Genomic DNA, 24,837 nt, shown 5'->3' with positions numbered 1-24,837 from the left:
GAGATTTATCAAAACCTGTCCAGAGGAAAAGTTGCGGAGTTGCCCATAGCAACCAATCAGATCGCTTCTTTCATTTTTCAGAGGCCTTTTCAAGAAAGAAAGAAGCAATCTGATTGGTTGCTATGGGCAACTACTTCACTTTTCCTCTACACAGGTTTTGATAAATCTCCCCCATTGACTATGCAGAATCATGTTTGATATTGAGTGGAATTTCCTATTGATCCCATTGTGGAATTACTAAAGGCTTTAATACTTCATGTGGGTGAGATAGCCACCTAGTGTTAGAACTGTTACTCATCCACATCAATTCTGTACACTCAGGGACAGCTAAATGAACTCTCCTGTGTTACTTGGAAAATGCAGTCCAATCTGCATGCATCAAGTCATAGAGCAGGAGGACCAGACCAGGTTAATATATAGTTTTTGTGGAAAAGTTCCAAAATAGCTAATCTTATTTTTTTATAGAAATCTATACTCATTCTGTGCTAGGTGGGTGGTCCTAATTGGTCATTGACAGCTATCTATGTAAAGGTGTTCACATAGAGAGTGCGGTCAGGCACTGAGTAGGACCACCCACCTGAATACTTAGCCCAGAATGAGCAAACATATATGTGAATAAACCAATTATCTGGGACCTTTTCCCATAAATCTGTATAGCAATCTGCTGACTTCCTCCTGCTCTATAACATGATCTGGCAGATTGGACAGCTTTTCCAATGTGACAGGTTCCCTTTAAAGGGAAACTGTCATCATTATCCCCCGCACTAACCTGTTGGTACAGGCTTGTACTGCCAAAATCATATACGGAAAAATGGGGATACTGGACCAACAGTACAGTGCAGAGCAGCAAGTAGTTATCGTTATGGACTTTTATCAACAGGTTTAGTCAGGTTTTCTTTACTATAATTGTCGCAAAATTGTCGCAACTGCGACTACGTGATTTTTCGTGCGACATTTTGACTGGAAAGCGAGAAAAGCAAGTTTTCCAAAAATTAACTACGTAGTAATAATTTTAAAATGGACTAAGGGTAGTCAGGTATTTATTAACTGCGACAGTCGCAACTGCGCAACAGGGTTAAAAACCAGTTGATAAAACCAGTTGATAAATAAAACCAGTTGATAAATACGTCACACATAAGCAAAAAAAAAGTAAGGAAAAAATTACAAAAAAAAAGAATACATAAGCAAACACTGATAAATGTCCCTCATACGGAAAAATGGGGATACTGGACCAACAGAGTGCAGAGCAGCAAGTAGTTATCGGCAAGACTGTACCAACAGGTTAGTGTGGGTGATACTGATGACAGATTCTCTTTAATAAGTGCCAGTATGATTAGGGAAGCAGGATGTGAAGGTCCGTGCTCCATTCAGACCTGTATTTTCAGATTATAGGATTATATGTTGTTCTTTGTGTGATTAAGTGAAATCCTTCAAAGTTTCTCCAATGGCTCTCGTGGCCATTACGATTTTCTCAGTACTAAACAGAACTCTTTTAATAAAAGAAAATAAGTTATAGGATCGATGGCGAGTGTAATCTTATGTATGTCTCCATATTGTTTTAAATGTTTGAGTGAACAATTATTTTTAGGTGACATATATAGTGAAGTCTGTGTTCTCTCTTAGGAGCTCTGGTTTTAGAGGAGAACATATTTGTAATATAGCATGGTATGGAGCACCATATGGAGGCCCACAAAGTCTATGGCTGGGGGAACCTTTTTTCTGCTGAGAGCCATTTGGAAATGTATTTAATAATTTTTGGGCCATACAAAATTATGAACTTAAACATTAGCCAGCTTTATTTGCTTAAACTTTTCCATAACTCCCCCTAATTTGATGACTGGAACTGCTTCTCTTTAGTGAGGTATGTGATGTCGCCTGGTAATGATGATTTTGCTACTCGCACCTGCTTTCAAAGTTTGTGTCAGTCAGTCTGGAGGTAGCTTGCTTCTGTAGGTAGTTTGCACCCCTTGAAGATAGCTTGACCCATGAATGGAGGACCCCTTGTACGTAGTTTTCCTCTTGTATGTAGAACCTCCCACACATAGTTTCCCCCCTGTATGGATGACCCCTGTAGGTAGTATGCTCCCTGCATGTAGAAACCCCCCTGTATGTAGTTTGCCCTGACCTGTAGGTAGATAGACCTCAGTAGATATTTTGCCACTTGTATCTAGGTAGTTTGCCTCTCTGAAGGTAGGATTCCCTGAAGATAAAATAAACAAAAACACTTACTTACCTTCTCTACCACAGTCACTGCTATCCTCTCCAGCAAAATGATGACAGATTGTGCATAGGGGAACTGCCGGCCATAGCACTGCCAAAGGTGTCCTAGCATGTCCTATTCTGTGAAATGTCTAGGCTTCAGGATGAGTCCCTTCGCCATCTTCTGACTGGAATGCTGTAGCACCCTGGCCGCTTCTTGCAACACTCTGGCTTGCCTGTGGTTCCCCAAAAAAATCTTGTAGGCCTTATACGGCCCATGGACCAGATGTTCCAAACCCCTGCTCCATAGTATAGAACTACAGGGACTTTCTGTGCAGCCTCATGGACATGGCTCTGGCATATGTTTCAGATCTTAGCATATAGGGTTTCCTCTGACTTTTTAGTGGAAGCTTACAGTGGGACAAAAAAGTATTTAGTCAGCCACAATTGTGCAAGTTCTCCCACTTAAAAAGATGAGAGAGGCCTGTAATATTCATCATAGGTATACCTCAACTATGAGAGACATAATGAGAAAAAAAAATCCATAATATCACATTGTCTGATTTTTTTAAGAATTTATTTGCAAATTATGGTGAAAACTAAGTATTTGGTCACCTACAAACAAGCAAGATTTCTGTCTCTCACAGACCTGTAACTTCTTTGACCCCTTAAGGACCAGGCACGTATGAGTACGTCCCTGCACCCTGGGTCTTAAGGACCAGGCACGTACTCATACGTCCGTGGGAATTTCGCATCCTGCCGCGCAACGGGCGGGTTGCGAAACCGGACGCCTGCTGAAATCATTCAGCAGGCGTCCGAGGCAAACGCTGAGGGGGGTCCTGAGATCCCCCCATGTCAACGATCGCAGAAAATCGCATGTCAATTCAGACATGCGATTTTCTGCTATTCCGGGCTGATCGAGTCTCTGGTGACCCGATCAGCCCGGAAAATAGTGATGATCTGACCTGTCAGTGACAGCCCAGATCATCTTGCAGGGTAGGAGTGAGGTCGCAGTGCCGCGATCTCCTCCTATCCCCTGCCATTGGTCAGAACTGATTCTGACCATTGGCAGAGCAGGACAGTGGGTTGCCATGGCAACCCCCCGTTCTGCCCACCTCTGGATGTCGCAGGGAACATGGACAGAAGATGGAGGTCGGTACATGCAGGATAAGATGCCTGGGAACAGCTGATCGTCGCTGCAGACTGCTGGATCCTGGCTCAGGTAGGAAGGCGACGTGTGGGGGGGGGGGGAAATGAAAGTGAAAGTAAAGTGATCTTTACTGTGGCAACCACTAGGAAAGCCAAACTGCAACTCCCAGCATGCCCAGACAGCCAAAGGCATGCTGGGAGTTGTAGTTTTGCAACATCTGGAGGGTCACAGTTTGGGGACCACTGTTACAGTGGTGCCCAAACTGTAGCCCTCCAGATGTTGCCAAACTACACTCTCAGCATGCCTAGACTGCCCAGGCATGCTGGAAGTTGTAGTTCTGTAACATCTGTCCCTTCAGATTTTGCAATTTTCATGACATTTTTTAAAATTGCTGCTCTACTTTGAAGCCCTCTAATTTTTTCAAAAAGTAAAAATTTGTTCATTTTATTATGCCAACATAAAATAGACATATTGTATTTGCGAATAAAAATAAAATTTATTTGGAATATCAATTTTCCTTACAAGTAGAGAGCTTCAAAGTTAGAAAAATGCAAAATTTTTTAAATTTTCATGAAATTTGGGGATTTTTCGCCAAAAAAAGGTAGAATATGTCACGAAAAAAACAATCTCAGAATCAGAGTATTCGGTAAAAGCGTTTTGGAGATATTAATTTTTAAAGTGACAGTGGTCAGATGTGCAAAAAACGCTCTGCTCCTACAGTGAAAATTGGCCTGGTCCTTAAGGGGTTAAGAGTCTCCTCTGTCCTCTGAGTTGCATTCAAAGAACACCTACTGTGAAGCATGGGGGTGGAAACATCATGCTTTGGGGCTGTTTTTCTGCTAAGGGACCAGGACGACTGATCCGTGTAAAGGAAAGAATGAATGGGGTTATGTATAGTGAGATTTTGAGAGAAAACCTCCTTCCATCAGCAAGGACATTGAAAATGAAACGTGGCTGGGTCTTTCAGCATGACAATGATCCCAATCCCCCCCCCCCCCAGGCAACAAAGGAGTGTCTTCAAGGTCCTGGAGTGGCCTAGCCAGTCTCCACATCTCAACCCCATAGAAAACCTTTGGAGGGAGTTGAAAGTCCGTGTTGCCCAGTGACAGCCCCAAAACATCACTGCTCTAGAGGAGATCTGCATGGAGGAATGGGCCAAAATACCAGCAACAGTGTGTGAAAACCTTGTGAAGACTTACAGAAAACGTTTGACCTCTGTCATTGCCAACAAAGGGTATATAACTAAGTATTGAGATTAACTTTTGTTTTCCACCATTTTCCACCATAATTTGAAAATAAATTCTTTAAAAATCAGACAATGAGATTTTATGGATTTTTTTCTCATTATGTCTCTCATAGTTGTGGTATACCTATGATGAAAATTACAGGCCTCTCATCTTTTTAAGTGGGAAAACTTGCACAATTGGTGGCTGACTAAATACTTTTTTGCCCCACTGTATGTACACTGTGAGGAAACTTTGCTTATTTTTTTGGTCAGTCTGTAGCTATACACTTACCTCTTATCCTCACCTCATATATTTTTTATTTATTTATTTACAAATATATAAAACATACATGTACATATCAAGTTACAATATAACACATTTCTTTTACATTTTATTCCCTCCCCCCATCCATCCACCCTGGATACTCTACCTGATCCCCCCCCCCTCCCCCCCCCCCCACCAGTCTGGTATTATTTCCATTTCTCCCATTCTTTCCTATTCCCTACCGCTTTCTTTTTCCCTAGGTAATATACAGCTTCATATTTCCGAATTCTATTCACCATACTCATCTATTCTTTTATATGTGGAGCGTTGGGGGCGAACCACTTCCTCAAAATCAGTATCTTAACTAAACCCAGGAGTTTAGGAATTATTTTTTTACACTCTCCAATTTCCAGTCCCAATATTGCCGTTTGAATACAATATTTTAGTTTTACCCCGAGATTTTCCTCTATTTTATCAAAAATTTGTATCCATAGTGTTTGAATCTTTGTACAGCTCCAAATTATATGTAGTAAATCTGCCTCATCAGTTGAGCAGCGGGGACATTTCGAATCCAACCTGGTTCCCATTCTAAATAGATTTTGTGGTGTATAATATACTCTATGTATTAATTTCATTTGCGATATCTGATGATTAATATTAATCGCCGATTTCTGTATATTCTTAAACATTTCCCACCAATCCTCACCTCATATTACATGAACTCTCTGTTAGAGATATATTTATTGAGAACAAATTGCATTGAATTATAAAAGAAGAAAGATCTATACAGGAATGAATGTGTTTTGCTGTGTAAGGTTGTGTTTGGGCTGACAGACTGAGAAAGAGCTGGGACTATGGAGATATGGCCTAAACTTTGAGACTGCTGACTGGGCTGTGAAAAAATATTACCACACAAATTTTCAACAGTGACCATAAAGACAGTACAGTAGTGACTGACAACTATAATGGTAGGCAGCCAGAGATACAGCAAAGCTTGAGGACTACTGCTGGAGTGGGTCATCATTGACATCTGTACCATCAGTGACATCCAAGTGAGTGTTGCTAGTGCAAGGCTTGACTTCAGGACATTGTGCCTTGAAGAACAATCTTACATGGTTCAATCATGGGACTTCTCGCTTTTGGATCTTTTTATCTTATAATTGTCGGCTGCACATGCTCCATTTAACAATGATTTAGATAGCTTCGCAAAAGATGCGATTAGCCAACACCCAAGCATTTTCCCGTCCATCAGCTGATTACTGGCCATTTTACATGGCTCAATTATTGGGAACAAGCATTTCTATAAACACTTATTTGGCAGATAAATGGCCTGTGTAAAAGTGCCTTTACTTGCTCTGCGATCAGTTACACCAGCAGCCAGCCAGTTAACAACAGATACCCTTAATCTTCAGATGCAGCATAAATGTCTGTAAATGATGTTTGTAGAATAGCGGTTTTCTTCTGTTTGCTCTGAAGAACACAATTAAAATTCTTTGCTAGCATATAGTATCAAATAATGGCTACGTTGACATCATGGTGACATTATATAAAGCAAACTTGTGCTGTTTACCTTCCTGAACAGTCTCTTTCCTTTCAAACAAAACCTTTTGGTCAATGTGCTTGCTACGTGACGGGCTGCAACGATTATTCGATAACAGGATTCGTTGTCAACGTATCCCGTTATCGAATAATCATCCAATTCGTTGGAGCTGGTGGTCATAAGGCTGCTGCGGGCGGGGTAGTCAGACGCTAAGCCACACTGCTGCAGCCTCTGTTCATAAAGTCCCTGTCCCACCCTCCGCTGACCCACTGCTTACCAATCACACGTGCAGGGCCTGTTCTTCACTTTTCATAGGGGCGTCAATCCGAACTAGTGAATGCCCCCCCTCGGATGCGCAGTCACAGCCCGCCCACCGCTCAGACTGCCAGCAGCACCCATACCTCCCCCCTGGACATGGTGCACTCCAGCAGTGGCCACAGTGGTCCCCCCCAGTCCCACAGTGTAAGAGGCATGCAAACATTCTGTACTAGAGACACAAGGGTGCAATGCTCTGCACATACCCCCATGGGTATAGCGGTGTAGTACATATACACTGCTATACACATGGGGGGGGGGTGTGCAGAGCATTTGCACCCTAGTATTTGTAGTACTACAGAGTCTGTACTACTCGGGTGCAATGCTCTGCAGTCTGCACATACCCCCATGTGTATAGGAGTGCTATATAAAAAGAGTAAAGTAAAAAAAATAAAAATGAGCTCCCCTTTTCCTTTTGCTATGCAAAAAAGTAAAATCATTTATTTATTTTATTTTTTTTTACATATTTGATACTACTGCATGGCATATTATTTTAATAGTTCAGACCAATGCATCAGTATCAAATTTACGCTGGTTTCTGTACAGGATGATTAATAATTATCATGTACAGCAACCGGCGTAAACGTAAAAAAAAAAAATACAAAATTGCTGCTGTTTGGTGACATCACATGCTAGAAACTTTTAATATGGCAATTGTACATAATTTTTAAAGTAGAATCAGCTTAACCCCTTTTTTTTGGCATTTGGAAAAACAAAATCCTATTAATTGATGAAATAATCGACAAATAATCGTTAGCTGCAGCCCAACTTTAAACAAAGTAATGTTTTCTTATGAAAAAAAAGAAGAAAAAAAAAACTATATATATATATATATATATATATATATATATTATGACCCTTTAAAGAGTAAATGACAGATGTACAACTCTCAAACCAAATACATTATTGAATAAAAAATAATTTTAGTCTCGTTTTATAAATCTAAAATACATCTATGTCACAGTACAATGTACATTTCCCAAGTGCATTATGGGATTAACATGAAATCATTCTTCCTCAAAAGAAGAAAAATATAACTTTTCCAATATAAAAAAAAGTATATTATCTGTTCATTATTAATCTGTAAATTATATTAATTGTCCATTACAAGGTAAAGCACTTAGGGCAGTAGTCACTAAACACTTCAATGGCAATAAACCCTTTTCCAGTGCTGGCAAACACATTATTGTCCTTTTACATGAATGCCCAGTCGTATCAGTTGGTGTTTTATCTTTTCAGAGCTTCATTGTATCAACAAATGCTGTAAATAGCATATAAACAGTACAAGGATAGTAAAAGCCGAGTGAACTGAAGAGCCGCTGTTAGCTGGCAACATAAAATGGTCATTTCCAGATCTTCTGGGCTGTGGTTCCACTGTGATATACCCATTAATAACTTGGATTTGTGGAGGAGGGTCAGTCACACTGCAATAGGTAAGAAAATAATTATTTATGGAAGAAAAGATAAAACAAATTCAAAGAGCAACTCACCACCACAACCACAGTTTTAGTTTAAATTGTGACTATAATATTTTGTTATTGCTTAGACAAATATGGCAAGGTGCGTAAAAGTATCTATAGTTTTTTTTTTAAGCTATATATAGAAAGTGGTTCATACTGGTAAGCTATATACGGAGCCCCTTTGACTGGAATCCTAGCTGGCAGTGAAGATATAACCATTGAGGTCACTTACTTTACTCTCAGGCCTGCGTTTCCCTGTTGCTAAGTTCATGAACTATAGGCTATAACTATTTACCATTATGTTCTTTGTCCCTGTCTGAAAACATTGTATAAGGGAAAATACTGAAGGTTCCAGTTGCATGGTTTCCAACAGTATTTACATTGTTGAATTGGGCAACTGCTATTGGTACCTAGCCAAGCGCGCACACAATAAAAGATTTATTCTGGCATTCACATATAATAAACGTTGGGCGACCATTTTGGCTAACCAATGTCTTAAAATGATATGCTGTAGATTACCCAGGAGGCCTATAACAGACTAGTGACTGACAAAATAGTGATCTGTAATGTTGAAACCAGATGTTTATGGCATTATCAGCCATCATTTTGTGCACGTGCATCACACTGTATTTTTTGTTTTTTAATATGTGCTCGTTCTACCTGTTCAGACAAGTGATCTGAAATACAATTGATCATGTGTTAGGCCAAGTTTAGCAGGTGAGGCATTTCACGCCCCAGTGCTAATAATGTTTTGTTTGTTTTTTATGCTTATCCAGTGAAGTCAATATAATTTTCACAAGAACATGTCATAACATTAGCAATCTGTGAGGACAAATATCTCTTCTTTACACTCAAAGCCTAATGGTCAAGTGGCTTATCTCAAGTTTCTCTTGCTATTTCTTAGAGAGGGAATCCTGTCAGAAAGATGTTCTGATATGTCATACGTACATGTGAGATGAGGACATTGGTATAGTCTGTGATCTTAAAAGACCAGTATAGAATAAACCAACTCTATATGACACCATGGGTTTAGGGGGCCTCTCGAATTCATTTCGTTCTGAATCTCTGTGGTGGTCCAAGATAACAAAATTTATAAATTCACAAACCGTAAGAGTATATATCGACTGGATTTCCCAAAGCGTTTGATCATAGCTACAATAGGATCTTATCATTATCTGACCTGTTGCTTAAAGTGGACCTACACAATAGACAAAACTTGACAACAATCTAAATTTTGGGGACACAGAGCTTTTGTTTTAAGTTGTGATAAAGACAGGTATCTGTCTATTGTTTTAGTTACTTTCACCATTAAAATGAACATGTAAGTTTAGCCAAGCCTAGCACATATATTTATAGGAGTCAGGAGACCTTACTGTCAGACTAAGTTGTAAGTATATGTGCCTAAACTAGGGGATGGAATGCAGGTAAGTAGAGAAAAGTGAACCCAAAGCATAGTCTCATTTTGATCATAAGTTTGTGACAATAACTGGCCATCAAATGGATTATCACTGGACAGTATATTTGGCCATTAACATTCAAACATATATAACCGGCTCAGGTAAAAATCACCATATGTAAAAATTAACTAGAATTGTAAATTGTGGCCGAACATTTTCAGTTTGTTGTAGAATACACAAAGTGCCACATGACTGCTACGCGATACTATCTCCGATCTTTCCATACATCTGAGTTTGTAATAATTGATGGTCTCTTATGTTTGCCTCTCGTCTTTGGTTTTCATCATTACAGAAATCACATTCTGTTAAAAAGTTATTTATTAAGCTGATAATAAATGGTCAATCACGTGTCAGACTCTAGATTAATAACTAACCCGCTTTGTACAGTTTAATTACTCTTATTATTATTCCATTGCTCAAGGCTATGTCTAACCCCAGAAACTCAACACGGCCCATTCCAGTAATCTGATAATCATCAAACTGTAGCTATTTCATCAGGAATGAGACTACACTATTCTGTATACCAAAGCTTATTAAAGTGTCCATAGAGACAGAAACATAATCTTCTTGTAGACAGGTCTGACATTATATAAGAAAAGGTAAGTGAACCCCCTTGGCATTACCTAAGAAATTTAGACAATTATAGACAGACACAATCTATGTGAACTAGTAGTACTGTTTATGTATTTTATTGAGCACATCAAAAAAAAATATTCATTGCGGAAATAAGTGAGCCATTGAGTTTAAAGCAGTTATCCATGTGGAAATATTGTTTTAAATTAGGTTCAGGGAGGTTGGGGTTCCTGGAAGTGATGACATTAGGGACATGACATCATAGGCCAACTTAGCCAATCAGTGGCTGAGATGGAACACCCCTGTAGCTTCTAATTGGCTGGTCCTGCCTATGATGTCAAATCTGTGCTTTAGCTTGTCAATATTTGGGGGATGCCTTACATGCATATCCCTCATCAGGTTCTGCAAAGGATTCTCCATAGGGTTAAGATCAGGAGCCCAGTTTTGCTATTCAGCCATTCAATGTTCAGGCCCTGATGAAACAATGTAGAGTAGTAGAGTGTACATGCTGTATACAGATGGAGGGTGAACCTTTGATAGACAATTCTTCTAGTGGGCCCTAGGAATCCCAGCAAACCTTGCTGACAATTTAATAATCTACCTGATTAATGTTTTAGTATTTAACAATATTTTGGTGTTTAGCTTTTTGTTTGTTTGTTTATAGAGTACAGCATAGGCTATTATTAAATAATGCTATAGAGGCTCTTGTGTGTGCTTTGTTTATACTTTTCTTAGTTAATGTTTCATGTAAGAGTTGTCTGCCTTATTTATTTCTTCTTCCCTTCTGATATAGCTTTTCTAATATTGCCTACATTTCCCATGATGCCTCTGGTTTTGCAGAAACAGAGAGGACAGTGACATACATCTTCTGTTTCCTAACTCCACTGCATAGTCACAATGTATAACTTTGAGATGCTGCTTCAGCCTGTCTTCCCCTGTCAGTACTTACAAGCAAGGGAGAGTACTGTCACACTTCATCTGATAGGCTACACTAGAGAATGTATGCACAGTTAATAGCAGGGATATATATTGTCTGGGGACTTTTAGAACTCAGCAGCCAATCATTGTAGAGCTCACATACTATATCACTGCACTGGTCTGAATTGATATATTTAGCAGCACAGGAAGGACATACAAATAGACAAAGGACAATACTTGTCCAGGGCTGCCAGGAGGGATATGATAGGTAATAATGTAATGTTTACACAGAACAGTATGTACTAAGCAGTTGGTATGAAAGGAGATCACATGACCCAGATGCTACAATGAAAGCATATAAATGCTTCTTTAAGGCAATAATGCTGTCATTTATTTACATCAAATACTGCAAATAATATAGAGTAATCTAGAATATGCACACTCACCAATGGGAGTACCAGTCTTTTTTTTAACAGTTTACATATACTTACAACTGAATCTAGAAATGTTCTGATTCTTCACAAACTGAACTATAAAAGTGACAACTAGACTCCTTTCCAGTGGCCTGTATAAAACAACTAGGCCTTTAGACTTGTGTCTACTAACTAGAACAGTCATCTGATTATATGAAGCTGACAATATATCCGTTCAATATCAGTTTCAAAATTCAAAGTGTATATTTACCTGTCTTGAATGCGAACCCAGAGGTCACTAAAGTGTCGGGGCTTTTCCTTCTTTGGCTTTTTCTTTTTGTATTTCCTGCCACCCTTGTCCATGAAATCTACTTTATCAGAAATGAGCAAGTTGGGTATCATTTCTTTCTCTTTGGGTGGGTTTACTTTGTGCCTCACTTTGGAAGTGGATGTATATGCGGGAGAAGGTGATAACTTCAAGGCAGGAGACTTTTTACTTTTGCCACAAAAAAAAAAAAAAAAAAAAAAACAGATTCAGTCATGTAAATTTATATTTGCTAACCACAAGTCTACAAATACTGATAGAAATATGCTAGATGCCAGAAACAGACTACTACTTAGTAGGCTCTGTTCACATCTGTACTATTGTACCTGTGTTGGGTCTATCATATGTGAACAGCCATAAGGTGCCACTTTTAACAGCTGTTAGCTGCATGTTAGTTTGGTAGATAGCTGTCTCTGCCTTTCCCAACATATACATGAAATTTGGGCTTGGACAAACGTTTATATGTTCTCAATGGAGACATGGTTCCCTATGAGAGCAAAAGAGTCAGGTAGTTGTTACACATTAGAAAGTTGGCTGGACCCACCAAAGTCAGCAGGTTTGACCAACTTTTGACTAATGTGTATGGGCAGCTTTACACCAACTGCTACTGAATTAAAATAAGGCATATAGGATAACTCACTTAGGGTAGATTGGATCTCCTACTTAAATGCTCTGCCATGCAAATATTGTGCCATTTGAGGATTGTTACCATGGCTATCTATGCATATTGTTATTTTATTAGTTTACATACAGTATAAATCCACTATAACAACTTACCCCATGATTGACTTTCCAGCAGGGGTGTGATGCACATCATAGCCGTATCGTTTTAAAACATCAAGGACAGTATTGTTACCCATGAAATGACCTGCACAGAGATTAAGAGGATAGTGTGAACAATTACCACATGCTAAAAAGGAATACATCTGTTTTACCCTCCTTCACTATGATGGAAACAACAGGTGTGGGAGGCTATTGGGGATGACCATATTGAACTATTATCAGACAGCTCTTTCCAATTAACTAATTTATTTCCTTAGGAAACAAGTAGGCTTTATGGATAATAAACAACAAATTGACGTTTCCTTCAACTATGGCTATGTTCTCAGCCATCATATTTTATTTATTGTGAGCATTTTCAGCTGTCATTGGGAAAAATTGTGGCATCAATTATTATTATTTTATTCTCTATCACATTTTTGTGGACTATGGCCGAGAATGCACAAGCTAATAAAATAGGTAGACAGATATTATGCTGTGTGAGCATAGCCTGGAGTTTTTTCCGAAATTCTTACGCATTTTTTGTTTTGCAATTATCTTGCGTTACTTTAACATGTAACAAATACAGTAGCCAGAGTTAATAGTAAATAGTGAATTTACAATAGGCTTTTATTTTATTAATTTTGCACAAAACACTGAAACATAAATATTCAATACTTGTTTCTACAATTTTTTATAATAAAATTATTTGGCATTAGATTTATGCACTGCCATGTACATTAGCTCAGGTCACAAATACTTTTGTTCTGATATCTGATATGCCCAGTGCTTCACTAGTCCAGCCTAGTGTTCACCTTAGTTCCTTCTGTTTTTGTTTTCACCTTAAATACCATTGTTCTTAAGATCATTTTAATTCAAGTTAACTCAAAAGCTTGCAATTATTTTATTTCAATTAACCATTACGTATCAGCTACTAAGGTGAGGGCTATTAATTTCTGTCTTTTGACTAACATGGTACAAAGATATTTTTTCCTTAAATTAGATTGTCCTCCACACTTGAAGTCATTTGGGCAGTGGCTCCCACTCGGGCAGAGCTGGCTCTATTACATGAATGTGAAGCGTATGAAGAAGAAAAAGGGCCTTTTTCTGCGGGCGCTGTTCTTGATTCCAGAAATTTCAAACCAGAAGCTGGAGTAGGTTAAAGTGCTATGTAGCACTATGTTTATTTAAAGTACATAAAACCAATGACTCATTTCGGAGGGACAGTCCTCCTTCCTCAGATTGGCAATTGGTACTTTAACCTACTTCAGCTTCTGGTTTGATATTTCTGGAATCAAGAACAGCGCCCGCAGAAAAGGGCTCAGCAGTTTGTTTCCAGAGGATCATTGATACCCTAATGGGGTGATATGCACATTTTCTCCCTAACCAGGTGAGCGGCCATCTTCAAGAGCTGACCTTGTTCTGTCCCTTTTTGGGACACCAGTACCCTGGGTATTACACGAGGCTCTGTCCTCCCCTGTTTTTTGTTTCTTCTACTAGGTTCTATTACTTGAATGGGCATTTCTTTAAATTGCTTTAAATTGCCCCATGATGATTTTCACCAAACTCTGCAAGCAGCTGAAAGCCAGGTAGAGAAGGGTAAAGAATGAGTTGTCTTCATGAGATATCCTCTCCAAGAATACCCAGTCACGCATTACATATATATACACACGACCATTCTCCATCATTTTCTCAACAAATTTTAGTTTCATTAACCCTTAGTGTGACACTTTTGAACATTTCTTTGTTGACTAAAGTGGGAAAACAAAACATAAATAATACATGAAATATCACACGTGTAACTTCAGTTGAGGCAGCGCTAAGAAGAAACCTTACAAACATACAAAGTCTGTTTTTTTTTCTCCACCTGTCACATGAATGGCGGAGCAGCTGCAAAAAAAAAAAAAAAAAAAACTTGCCTGGATCCTATATTGAACTTTTTAGGTAGAATGTTTCTCTGAAACCAGTGTGTGCATCTACCACAAAAGAGGCAGCATGTTCAGAATAAAAAAAGCAGTAGATAATGGTAGGGTACAAGCAGATAATGCGGCCTCGGTCTCCAAGTGCCCTTAGATACAGAAGACAAAGGCTATCTATCTTTTTTATTTATCATTATCTATTTATCTCTATAAATCTATCTTTTTATTTATTTATTTAGTTATATCTATTTATTTATCTCTATATATCTATCTTTTTATTTATTTCTATCTATTTATCGATCGAAATATCTGCAGATAGCATGATGGCATATGCAAACCTTTCCAATGTAAAATAATTTTAATGCGTACAAAATATTATCAGTTACAAAACAATCGAAACCCTGAATGAGATTTAAATCTTTTTAACTCTGAAATAAAATCCTGCATGTACGACAGCATTGTAAACCAGCAGGCTTTGTGTAGGTAAACTATGGGGTAATAGGATTATCCTTTCCAGATTGTTTTACATAAAATTGAGTGGTGTAACCTGAGACAAATTCCCTGACTCACTCAAACTCTTAAATATGTTTAGGTGTGTGATTTGTTCCAGCTAAACTCTAGGAAGTGATGTATGAATAAACTAGGTGGAATGTATAATCGACATAAATGCCTGGACCCAGGGCTACCCATGCTGCCTCTGCTGGCTTGCCTTCTTTCTCTACTGCACTCTGTTGCCATCTCTCTCACAGTTAAGCAATGCACATGGCCTCCATTATAATGTAAAAGAAAACATGATTTATCCAACCAGACCACCTTCTTCCATTGCTTAATATTACAGTAGGCACATGCTCTTTTTAGACACTTTTTGCAGTAGACAGGGGTAGTAAGCATGGACAGTCTGGCTGGCCTGCAGCTATACAGCTGATAAGCAGCAATTTGCAATGCGGTATGTCCTGATGCCTTTTTATAATAGCCAGAATGATATTTTTTACCAATACAGTATATGCTATAGTAGCTCTTATATGGGGACTAGATGGCCTGCCTTTGTTCCCTATACACTTCAGTGAGCCTTGGGTACCCATGACCCTGTTGCCAGTTCTTTGAATGTGCTGCTTTGGACCACTTTTGGTAGGAATTTATTTGACAACATACCAGGAACACCAAGCAAAACATACCATTTTGCAGATGCTCTGACCCAGTCATCTAGCCATTATTGTATTGCCCTTCTCAAAATCACCCATGTCTATGGGCATGCAAAGGGTCACCTCTTGCTCATGGTCAGAAATTGATTATAGCTCATACAGGGGAGCTGGAACAGCAGTCTTCGTGCAATGCTATATGTGATGTAGTGTTTGTACAAAAAAAATACACATTTTTTACTATACTCAACAAAGTTGGTGTTTGCATGTTGTGTTTGAGTGTTCACCCTGTCTCCTTTACATCACTTCTACTGCCTGATCTAGTAGGCTCATGACATCTAATATTGTCCTTACCTGCACCAAAAGCAAAAAAAAAGCTCTTTTCTGGAAACTCTTCCAACAGATCCTTCACTCTCTTTCCCATACGTTCATTTCTTTTGTAGATTAGTTCTTCTCGAAAATAGTTATCAATCTCTTGTGCAGTGATTTGTTCATGTGGTGGCACTGTGACATTTATGAAATTGGGCACCTGAAATAGAAGACAGAATCATAGGAATGTGTTCAGAGAGGGAAAGATTTAATGTAGCAACTCAGTTGAATTAGCAGTATGGAGTGATTCTAAACCAGTATGTCCCAGCCTGACTTTAGATAACCAAGCAAATGAAGTGTAGGTTCATTCAGTTTACATTAGGTTGCATAAATAACATTTTCTAGTAGACAATTATCAGAATCACTTCTAATACAATTGTAGACAATCTCACAAGAAGCTTCCAGGGTGTGAAGAGATACACGTTTCCTAAGACCTGGTGAGACCTCACTTGGCGTATTGTGCTAGGGTTAATCACACAGGACCATAAGCTATATGGGCTCTATTTTGGTGTCCCAAAGTAGCATGCAAACCCTTTGGATTGCCAGATCATGGACAATCACAAATGGTGCAACGGGTCAGGGGGCCAAAATGTAAAGGGGTGCCTTTATCACATCCCAGTCCCTCTTCTACCCCCCATACCCTATCTACATATTGGACCACATAGAGCCCTAACAATAAACTGTTCCTCCAATGTGTCCAGAAACCCACTCGGCAAAGTGTATAGTTGCCTGTGATTAACCCTAGCTAGATATAACCTTTTAAAATATATGTTTTATATTGGTTGCCTTTTGCCAGTACTTTAGCCCTATACAAAGATGGCGATTGCGCCCTCTGTACGCATGTGCAAGTGATCCAATAGACACCGGGACTCCTGGGTGTAAACTGTGGACTGGGAGGTGTCTGGATCATGCGCAGAACGATCTGATGGCCTGACGTAATGTTGCATCCGGGAGATGGTGCGGTCATGTGAGGTGTTATGTGACTGTCGAGTTCCGGACATGCGCATCTCCTTTGTTTACAAACAGGAGAATGGCAGCATGATAGAAGGAGGTCCCAACAGCGGGGGAGTAAGTACATGCCCACTAATTATGATATTTATGAACAGTTGTCACATTTTCATGACACTTTTTCTGGATTTATGGCACTTTAGAGTTATTGCACATGTTATGTATATGGTCCATATTAAATCTAGCACATAGGTATATGTTGATCACACACATAATGATATTTTATATTATTGTTTACACTGATGATGTCACGATGTACCCGCCCTTTATGGGTATTGTACCCTATATATATATGATGCACTTGCACTTTGTTATATGCTTGAAAAAGACCTCATTGAGAAGGTCGAAACGTTGCTTCACTAATATTATATACACTGCTCAAAAAAATAAAGGGAACACTTAAACAATACAATGTAACTCCAAGTCAATCACACATCTGTGAAATCCCACTGTCCACTCAGGAAGCAACACTGATTAATAATCAATTTCACATGCTGTTGTGCAAATGGGACGGACAACAGGTGGAAATTATAGGCAATTAGCAAGACCCCCCCAATAAAGGAGTGGTTCTGAAGGTGGTGACCACATACCATTTCTCAATTCCTATGCTTCCTGGCTGATGTTTTGGTCACTTTTGAATGCTGGCGGTGCTTTCACTCTAGTGGTAGCATAAGAAGGAGTCTACAACCCACATAAGTGGCTCAGGAAGTGCAGCTCATCCAGGCTGGCACATCAATGCGAGCTGTGGCAAGAAGGTTTGCTGTGTATGTCAGTGTAGTTTCCAGAGCATGGAGGCACTACCAGGAGACTGGCCAGTACATCAGGAGATGTGGAGGAGGCCGTAGGAGGGCAACAACCCAGCAGCAGGACTGCTACCTCCACCTTTGTGCAAGGAGGAGCACTGCCAGAGCCCTGCAAAATGACCTCCAGCAGGCCACAAATGTGCATGTATCCACACAAACGGTCAGAAACAGACTCCATGATGGTGGTAGGAGGGCCCCACGTCCACAGATGTCGGTTGTGCTTACAGCCCAACACCCTGCAGGATGTTTGCCATTTGCCAGAGAACACCAAGATTGGCAAATTCGCCACTGGCGCCCTGTGCTCTTCACAGATTAAAGCAGGTTCACGCTGAGCACATGTGACAGACGTGACAGAGTCTGGAGACACCGTGGAGAACATTCTGCTGCCTGCAACATCCTCCAGCATGACCCGTTTGGCGGCGGGGCAGTAATGGTGCGCAGTGACATTTCTTTGGGGGGTCAGACAGCCCTCCATGTGCTTGCCAGGGGTAGCCTGACTGCCATTAGGTACCGAGATGAGATCCTCAGACCCCTTATGAGACCATATGCTGGTGCGTTTGGCCCCGGGTTCCTCCTAATGCAAGACAATGCTCGACCTCATGTAGATGGGTAGTAGTGGATGCATGGAATAGCCTTTCAGTAGAAGATGTAGCTGCAAATACAGTGAAGGAGTTTAAGCATGCATGGGATAGGCATAAGGCTATCATTCATATAAGATAGGGCCAGGGACTATTGATAGGATTCAGTTTATTGGGCAGACTAGATGGGTCAAATGGCTCTTATCTGCCGACACGTTCTGTGTCTACATATTGCACAATGAACATGGAGCCAAAACCTCTGGAGGTAGTTTTCTTGAGTAGATTTCTCCTAATTCACACCAAAGTAATCCCATTTTTCTACAAACCAATGTGAATGTGTGAACATACTTGTGAAGAATCATGGTTGAATATTATGGAGTTCAGGTCTCCGCAGTTGTAGTGTTTGATGAGGTCCTCCGTTGTGTATGGAGCTTGGAGACTTCCAGCACGAAGGCTTTCCTGCTGCAAAAGGGTTTGGTTTAAGGCAAATATCACCTGCAAGATAAATGAAATGGAAAATAAATATTATGCTTGACATTTTGATCTCTGAAGTCAAGATGTATGTAAGAATTTATTTTGTTGACAAGAAATATCTGGTGACTTGAACAATATGACCTTATGAATATAGAATGTATTGACCTACCTCAACAGCAAAGCAAACATTTAAAGCCGTGGCCTCATTGATATTGCGCACTTATGTTTTCTCTTCACATAGTATTTTATTTGTTCCCCCTGGGAATGTTTTTCTACTTTCGGTAGTTATTACAGAAATTGGAAGGGAAATAAAATGTAGTCTATGAAGAGTCAGTATTGCCTTTTGCAACCATATAGTTTCCACGATAAATTTAAACAGTAAAAGTGCTCACTATGTCCACAATCATTTGCAATGTTTGCTTATTTCATATAATGTATACGAGGGTCATATGGGTCACTTGTAGGTTCAGTGAGAAAGAATATTCTGATCAGCACAAATATATAAAATAAATACATGTAATGAAAAATATTGAAGCATTACCAGTATGTATTATGGTAAATCTGTGTATTATGGTAAATCCATCAACGCTTATGCGTTTCAAACTGTCCTGTTCTTCATCATCGTGTGAAAGTTAAATGCTTAAGACCAGAGATAACTAAATCTATTTGGAACAATTTAAATATATTCTGAATTTTAAAATGTCACAATTTATATTTATCCTAATTTGAATGTTTTGTGATTTGCTTCAGATGAATCTGTACATGAGCAGGGACTCCTGTTAAAGTCTGTACTTACTGAGCAGTAACATATACACTGCATGCCTGCTGCTCATTACATATCGTAAACGAATAATCAGCCACACTATTACTGTTATAAAAGTTGCAAATCTGCTACAGATCAGTTCCAGAAAATCCACAGCTGATCTGCAGCTTGTGAATGTACGCATCACCTTTAACTTTCTGTATTTTAGAATTAAATATTATTATATATACGGTAATATTTATATATATATAATTTATAATTCATTTTTTAACATTTTGCCCATAGCCTGCCCCAGGCTTATAATGCACCTCCATGTGCCAAAAGCATGTATCATTATTATGCATGTTGTTTCTAGGGGAGATTACAGTGTACAGAGAGTTGCCATACATTGGCACAGTGAGGGCCTATGAATCTATTACAAGGCTTTTTAAACTTGTACTGCTGGGTGGCACCTGACAGATCAAAGTGATGCCTAAGCCGTACATGGAAGTCAATGCATATATTAAAAATGTTGCTCAATTTACCAGGTATTTGTCTCCAAAACTCTGCATGACATTAACTTACCATCTTTTAGAGACTATAAGGCAGATTTTACATGCTAGTTTTTAGCTGAAGACCTTTTATTGAATTTGTTGTATCGGGTGCTGTGTATGCCACAGAATGAACTCTACACTAACTATGAGCCGGTGTAGATTTACGGCCCATCTTACATCAGTTTCTGGTAAATTATCGTAAACGTGCCAGGTTGCCTTCTTCCCGTTAAACCTTACCCACTTTCTGAAAAGTGTTAAGCACAGCCTAAAAATTATGCAACTTTTGTATGCCAGCTTTCTGGCATACAACCCATAGTAAATTCTTGTTGTATAAAGTCTGTGCCCATGGCTTTGCTTCCTTCACAACCCTTTGCTCTGGCTATAATACTTTGTGTACTGATCTTGTATTATGCTATAAAAACAACTTTCCTTAAATCCTAAACCTCATAATAGTACAATGTGTGATATAAAATTCACATGGAATAGAGGTTTGAAAGTATCTTTGCCTGGGGATATGTTGTGGCTTTGTCTGTTCTCATATAAGAAGACTGACTCTTCCAATATTTTATTAGATTTCTCTTTTGTGAGGACTCTTGGATTTAGAACTAAAGCTGTGAGCATGGTTTTCTGAAGCATAATCTAATAAACCCATTGACTTAGCAAGCAAAGCTGAGAATGGACAAACAGGGAAGAGATAGGGCAATTGACTGAACAGATGTGAGTGTTTTTGTTGTGAAGGTCTCAATGATGGCGGGGTGGCGATTGGCTAATTTAGGTTGCATAATACTATAAGCCTTTCATATGCAGATGGCCTCTTTGATCCCATGTGGATAAAAGTGCAAGGCAGGGGGTCTTTTGTCTTAAAAAAGAATCCAATGCCTGATGGACCCATTTTCTTGTCCCACCCTTTTGAGCTAATATAGGTTCACCAACTGTCTTTGCAGAGGGAACATGACAGATGTAGAAATACAACCGGAGAACCAGAGTGTGTCCAACATTGTTTGGATTGAGTTTTAGGTCAGTTTGTTTGTAACAGATTTCCTTCATGTAGCAGTGACTGCCTATGCCTATGTTCACAGAGTGGAATTTTCACCGTAATTTACTGCAAATTGATTTGACCGGAATTACGTAGTCCCATTCAGACTGCAGAATTTCTGCGGTGGGCATTCCGCTGAAATTCTGCTTTCTGTCAAAATATAAGACTAGTCTTATATTTTACGGAATTTCGTAACGGAATCTCAATGGGGCTTAAGTTGCAGCAGAATTATGTGTTTAGATAATACAGAATTCAGCCCAAATTTGGGGGAAATTCTGTTGGAATTCGGCAATTCTGTTCAAGCTATACCCTACACCTCCCTCCCACCATACACATACATGCTTAGCTTGAGTATGCATGTGTTTGTGTTTATTTTATTATATTATTATGAATAAAATAATTCTTGTTTCAACAAAATATATAGCCACCATTAACCACCAAATTCACCCACACCCCCTCCCACTGTAGCAGTCACTATTCTATACTCCAAGGCCAGTACAGGTCACCAATATCTTGGCTTACCTAAATCTGTTATAAACTTTTTAGTAACCCTTTGATATCCTTGCAAAAGTTTATTCCAAATTTACACTTTTTCACATCAACAGATTTTAGGCCAGAAATTCCATGACATGCTTTTAATTTGCACCAAATTCTTTCATAGGTACACAATATATTTCTTTTCTTATATACAGCATATTCTAATTCAGTTATCATTAAGACTTTCTCCAGAATGTAAGTTTTGCGCCGTAAAGATGCAGTTAACTTCCTAGCTTGGTATAGAATACGCTGTATTGCTATATTTACATATACATTGCCCAGGATGTTTCCAAATAGCTCAAAATATACAGTGGGGCAAAAGAGTAGTTAGCGACCAATTGTGCAAGTTCTCCCACTTAAAAAGATGAGAGAGGCCTGTAATTTTCATCATATGTATACCTCAACTATGAGAGACATAATGAGAAAAAAGAATTTAATTGCAAATTATGGTGGAAAATAAGTGTTTGGTCAATAACAAAAGTTCATCTCAATACTTTGTTATATACCCTCTGTTGGCAACGACAGAGGTCAAACTTTTTCTGTGAGTCTTCACAAGGTTTTCACACACTGTTGCTGGTATTTTGGCCCATTCCTCCATGCAGATCTCCTCTAGAGCAATAATGTTTTGGGGCTATCGCTGGGCAACATGGACTTTCAGCACTGCACTGCATGATTTGAGTCCCTGGTGGCAGCGTGTGTTACTGATGGTAGACTTTGTTACTTTGGTCAAGCTCTCTGCAGGTCATCTCTAGGTCCCCCGGTGTGGGATTTTTGCTCACTGTTCTTGTGACCATTTTGACACCACGGGGTGAGATCTTGCGTGGACCCCCCAATCGAGGGAGATTATCAGTGGTCTTGTATGTCTTCCATTTTCTAATAATTGCTCCAACAGTTGATTTCTTCACACCCAAGCTGCTTGCCTATTGCAGATTCAGTCTTCCCAGCCTGGTGCAGGTCTACCATTTTGTTTCTGGTGTCCTTCGACAGCTCTTTGGTCTTGGCCATAGTGGAGTTTGGAGTGTGACTGTTTGAAGTTGTGGACAGGTGTATTTTATACTGATAACAACTTCAAACAGGTGCCCTTAATACAGGTAACGAGTGGAGGACAGAGGAGACTCTTAAAGAAGAAGTCACAGGTCTGTGAGGGCCAGAAATCCTGCTTGTTTGTAGGTGACAAAATACTTATTTTTCACGATAATTTGCAAATAAATTATTTAAAAATCAGATCTTGTGATTTTATGGATTTTTTTCCTCATTATGTCTCTCATAGTTGAGGTACACATATGATGAAAATTACAGGCCTCTCTTCTTTTTAAGTGGGAGAACTTGCACAGTTGGTGGCTGACTAAATACTTTTTGGCCCCAATCTACACTGACACATTGTTTTCCAAACAGTGTGTCTCCAGCTTTTTCAAAACTTCAACTCCCAGTATGCTTAGACAGCCTTTGGCTGTCCGGGAATGCTGGGAGTTGTAGTTTTGCAACAGCTAGAGACACGCTGTTTGAAAAACATTGCACAAACTGATTGCAAGGAATTCGGATCAGGGGCGGACATATCACCTGTTCAGCCGGTTCGGCTGCACAGGGGCCCAGCGTGTTAGGGGACCACCTAGTGGCCCAGGTCACAGCCTGGGCCTTACAGTCTGGGCCCCTGCCAGTACTTTATACTATATGCTGCAGCAACAGGTCCCGGGCCTGCCGCTGACAGCAGTAGTTTACCTTTAAACCGGCCGAGCGAGACAGACAGGCCAGGGGCTGATGGGAACAGATGTGCCCCGCGCAGTCACGCACGTCTGTTCCAAGCCCCTGACGTCACGTGTCATGGCCTCTGACCCTGGCAGAAGCGACAGGAGCAGCAAACCCTCCCGCCTCACACGGCCGCATCGCTGAGCAGATGAGGTGAGGAGAGCGACGATCGGGTGCGGGGGGGGGGGGGGGGGATTGTAATGATGATGAAGAGGACAGGAGGGGTGTTGAAGAGGTTTGTGGTGTAATGATAAGGAGGATTGGGGGTCTGGGAGAGCGTAGTGTTGATAAAGAGGACCAGAAGGGGGGTCAGGGGTGTAGTGATTAGGGGGTTTAATGTTGATGAGAAGGATCGGGGGGAGAAGGACCGGGGGGGGGTCAGCTGTGTAATAATGATGAGGTGCTTAAGGTATATGGGGTGATGAGGAGACTGAGGATGGAGTGCATGGGGTGATGAGGAGACTGAGGATGGAGTGCATGGGGTGATGAGGAGACTAAGGATGGAGTGCATGGGGTGATGAGGAGACTGAGGATGGAGTGCATGGGGTGTATGGGGGTGATGAGGAGACTGAGGATGGGGTGATAAGGAGACTGAGGATGGAGTGCATGTGGTGTATGGGGTGATGAGGAGACTGAGAATGGAGTGCATGGGGTGATGAGGAGACTGAGGATGGAGTGCATGGGGTGATGAGGAGACTGAGGATGGAGTGCATGGGGTGATGAGGAGACTGAGGATGGAGTGCATGGGGTGTATGGGGGTGATGAGGAGACTGAGGATGGGGTGATAAGGAGACTGAGGATGGAGTGCATGTGGTGTATGGGGTGATGAGGAGACTGAGAATGGAGTGCATGGGGTGATGAGGAGACTGAGGATGGAGTGCATGGGGTGTATGGGGTGATGAGGAGACTGAAGATGGAGTGCATGGGGTGTATGGGGTGATGAGGAGACTGAAGATGGAGTGCATGGGGTGTATGGGGTGATAAGGAGACTGAGGATGGAGTGCATGGGGTGATGAGGAGACTGAGGATGGAGTGCATGAGGTGTATGGGGGTGATGAGGAGACTGAGGATGGAGTGCATGGGGCGATGAGGAGACTGAGGATGGAGTGCATGGGGCGATGAGGAGACTGAGGATGGAGTGCAAGGGGCGATGAGGAGACTGAGGATGGAGTGCATGGGGCGATGAGGAGATTGAGGATGGGGTGTATGGGGTGATGAGGAGACTGTGCATGGGGTGTATGGGGTGATGAGGAGACTGAGGATGGGGTGCAGGGGGTGTATGGGGTGATGAGGAGACTGAGGATGGGGTACGTGGGGTGTATGGGGGTGATAA

At 40.4% G+C, this 24,837-nt stretch overlaps 1 protein-coding gene across 2 annotated transcripts in view; it reads right to left on the bottom strand.

The window, feature by feature from the left end:
- Positions 1-7,626: 7,626 nt before the first annotated feature.
- The window catches only part of TRABD2A (TraB domain containing 2A), a 157,199-nt gene continuing 139,988 nt past the window's right edge, over positions 7,627-24,837 (bottom strand). For both annotated transcript variants that reach the window (XM_056518239.1, XM_056518238.1), the window contains exons 3-7: positions 18,764-18,910; positions 16,012-16,186; positions 12,618-12,708; positions 11,787-12,011; positions 7,627-8,118 (exon numbers count right to left, since the gene is read on the bottom strand). In XM_056518239.1, coding sequence (XP_056374214.1) covers positions 7,938-8,118; positions 11,787-12,011; positions 12,618-12,708; positions 16,012-16,186; positions 18,764-18,910 — 819 coding nt within the window. In that variant the 3' untranslated portion in view covers positions 7,627-7,937. The remainder of the gene's footprint in view (positions 8,119-11,786; positions 12,012-12,617; positions 12,709-16,011; positions 16,187-18,763; positions 18,911-24,837) is intronic.

Source organism: Hyla sarda, chromosome 1 (assembly GCF_029499605.1).
Source record: "Hyla sarda isolate aHylSar1 chromosome 1, aHylSar1.hap1, whole genome shotgun sequence".
Lineage (NCBI taxonomy): Eukaryota > Metazoa > Chordata > Amphibia > Anura > Hylidae > Hyla > Hyla sarda.
Note: the sequence above shows the minus strand (reverse complement) of the source record. Positions and strands in the feature narration are given on the sequence as shown.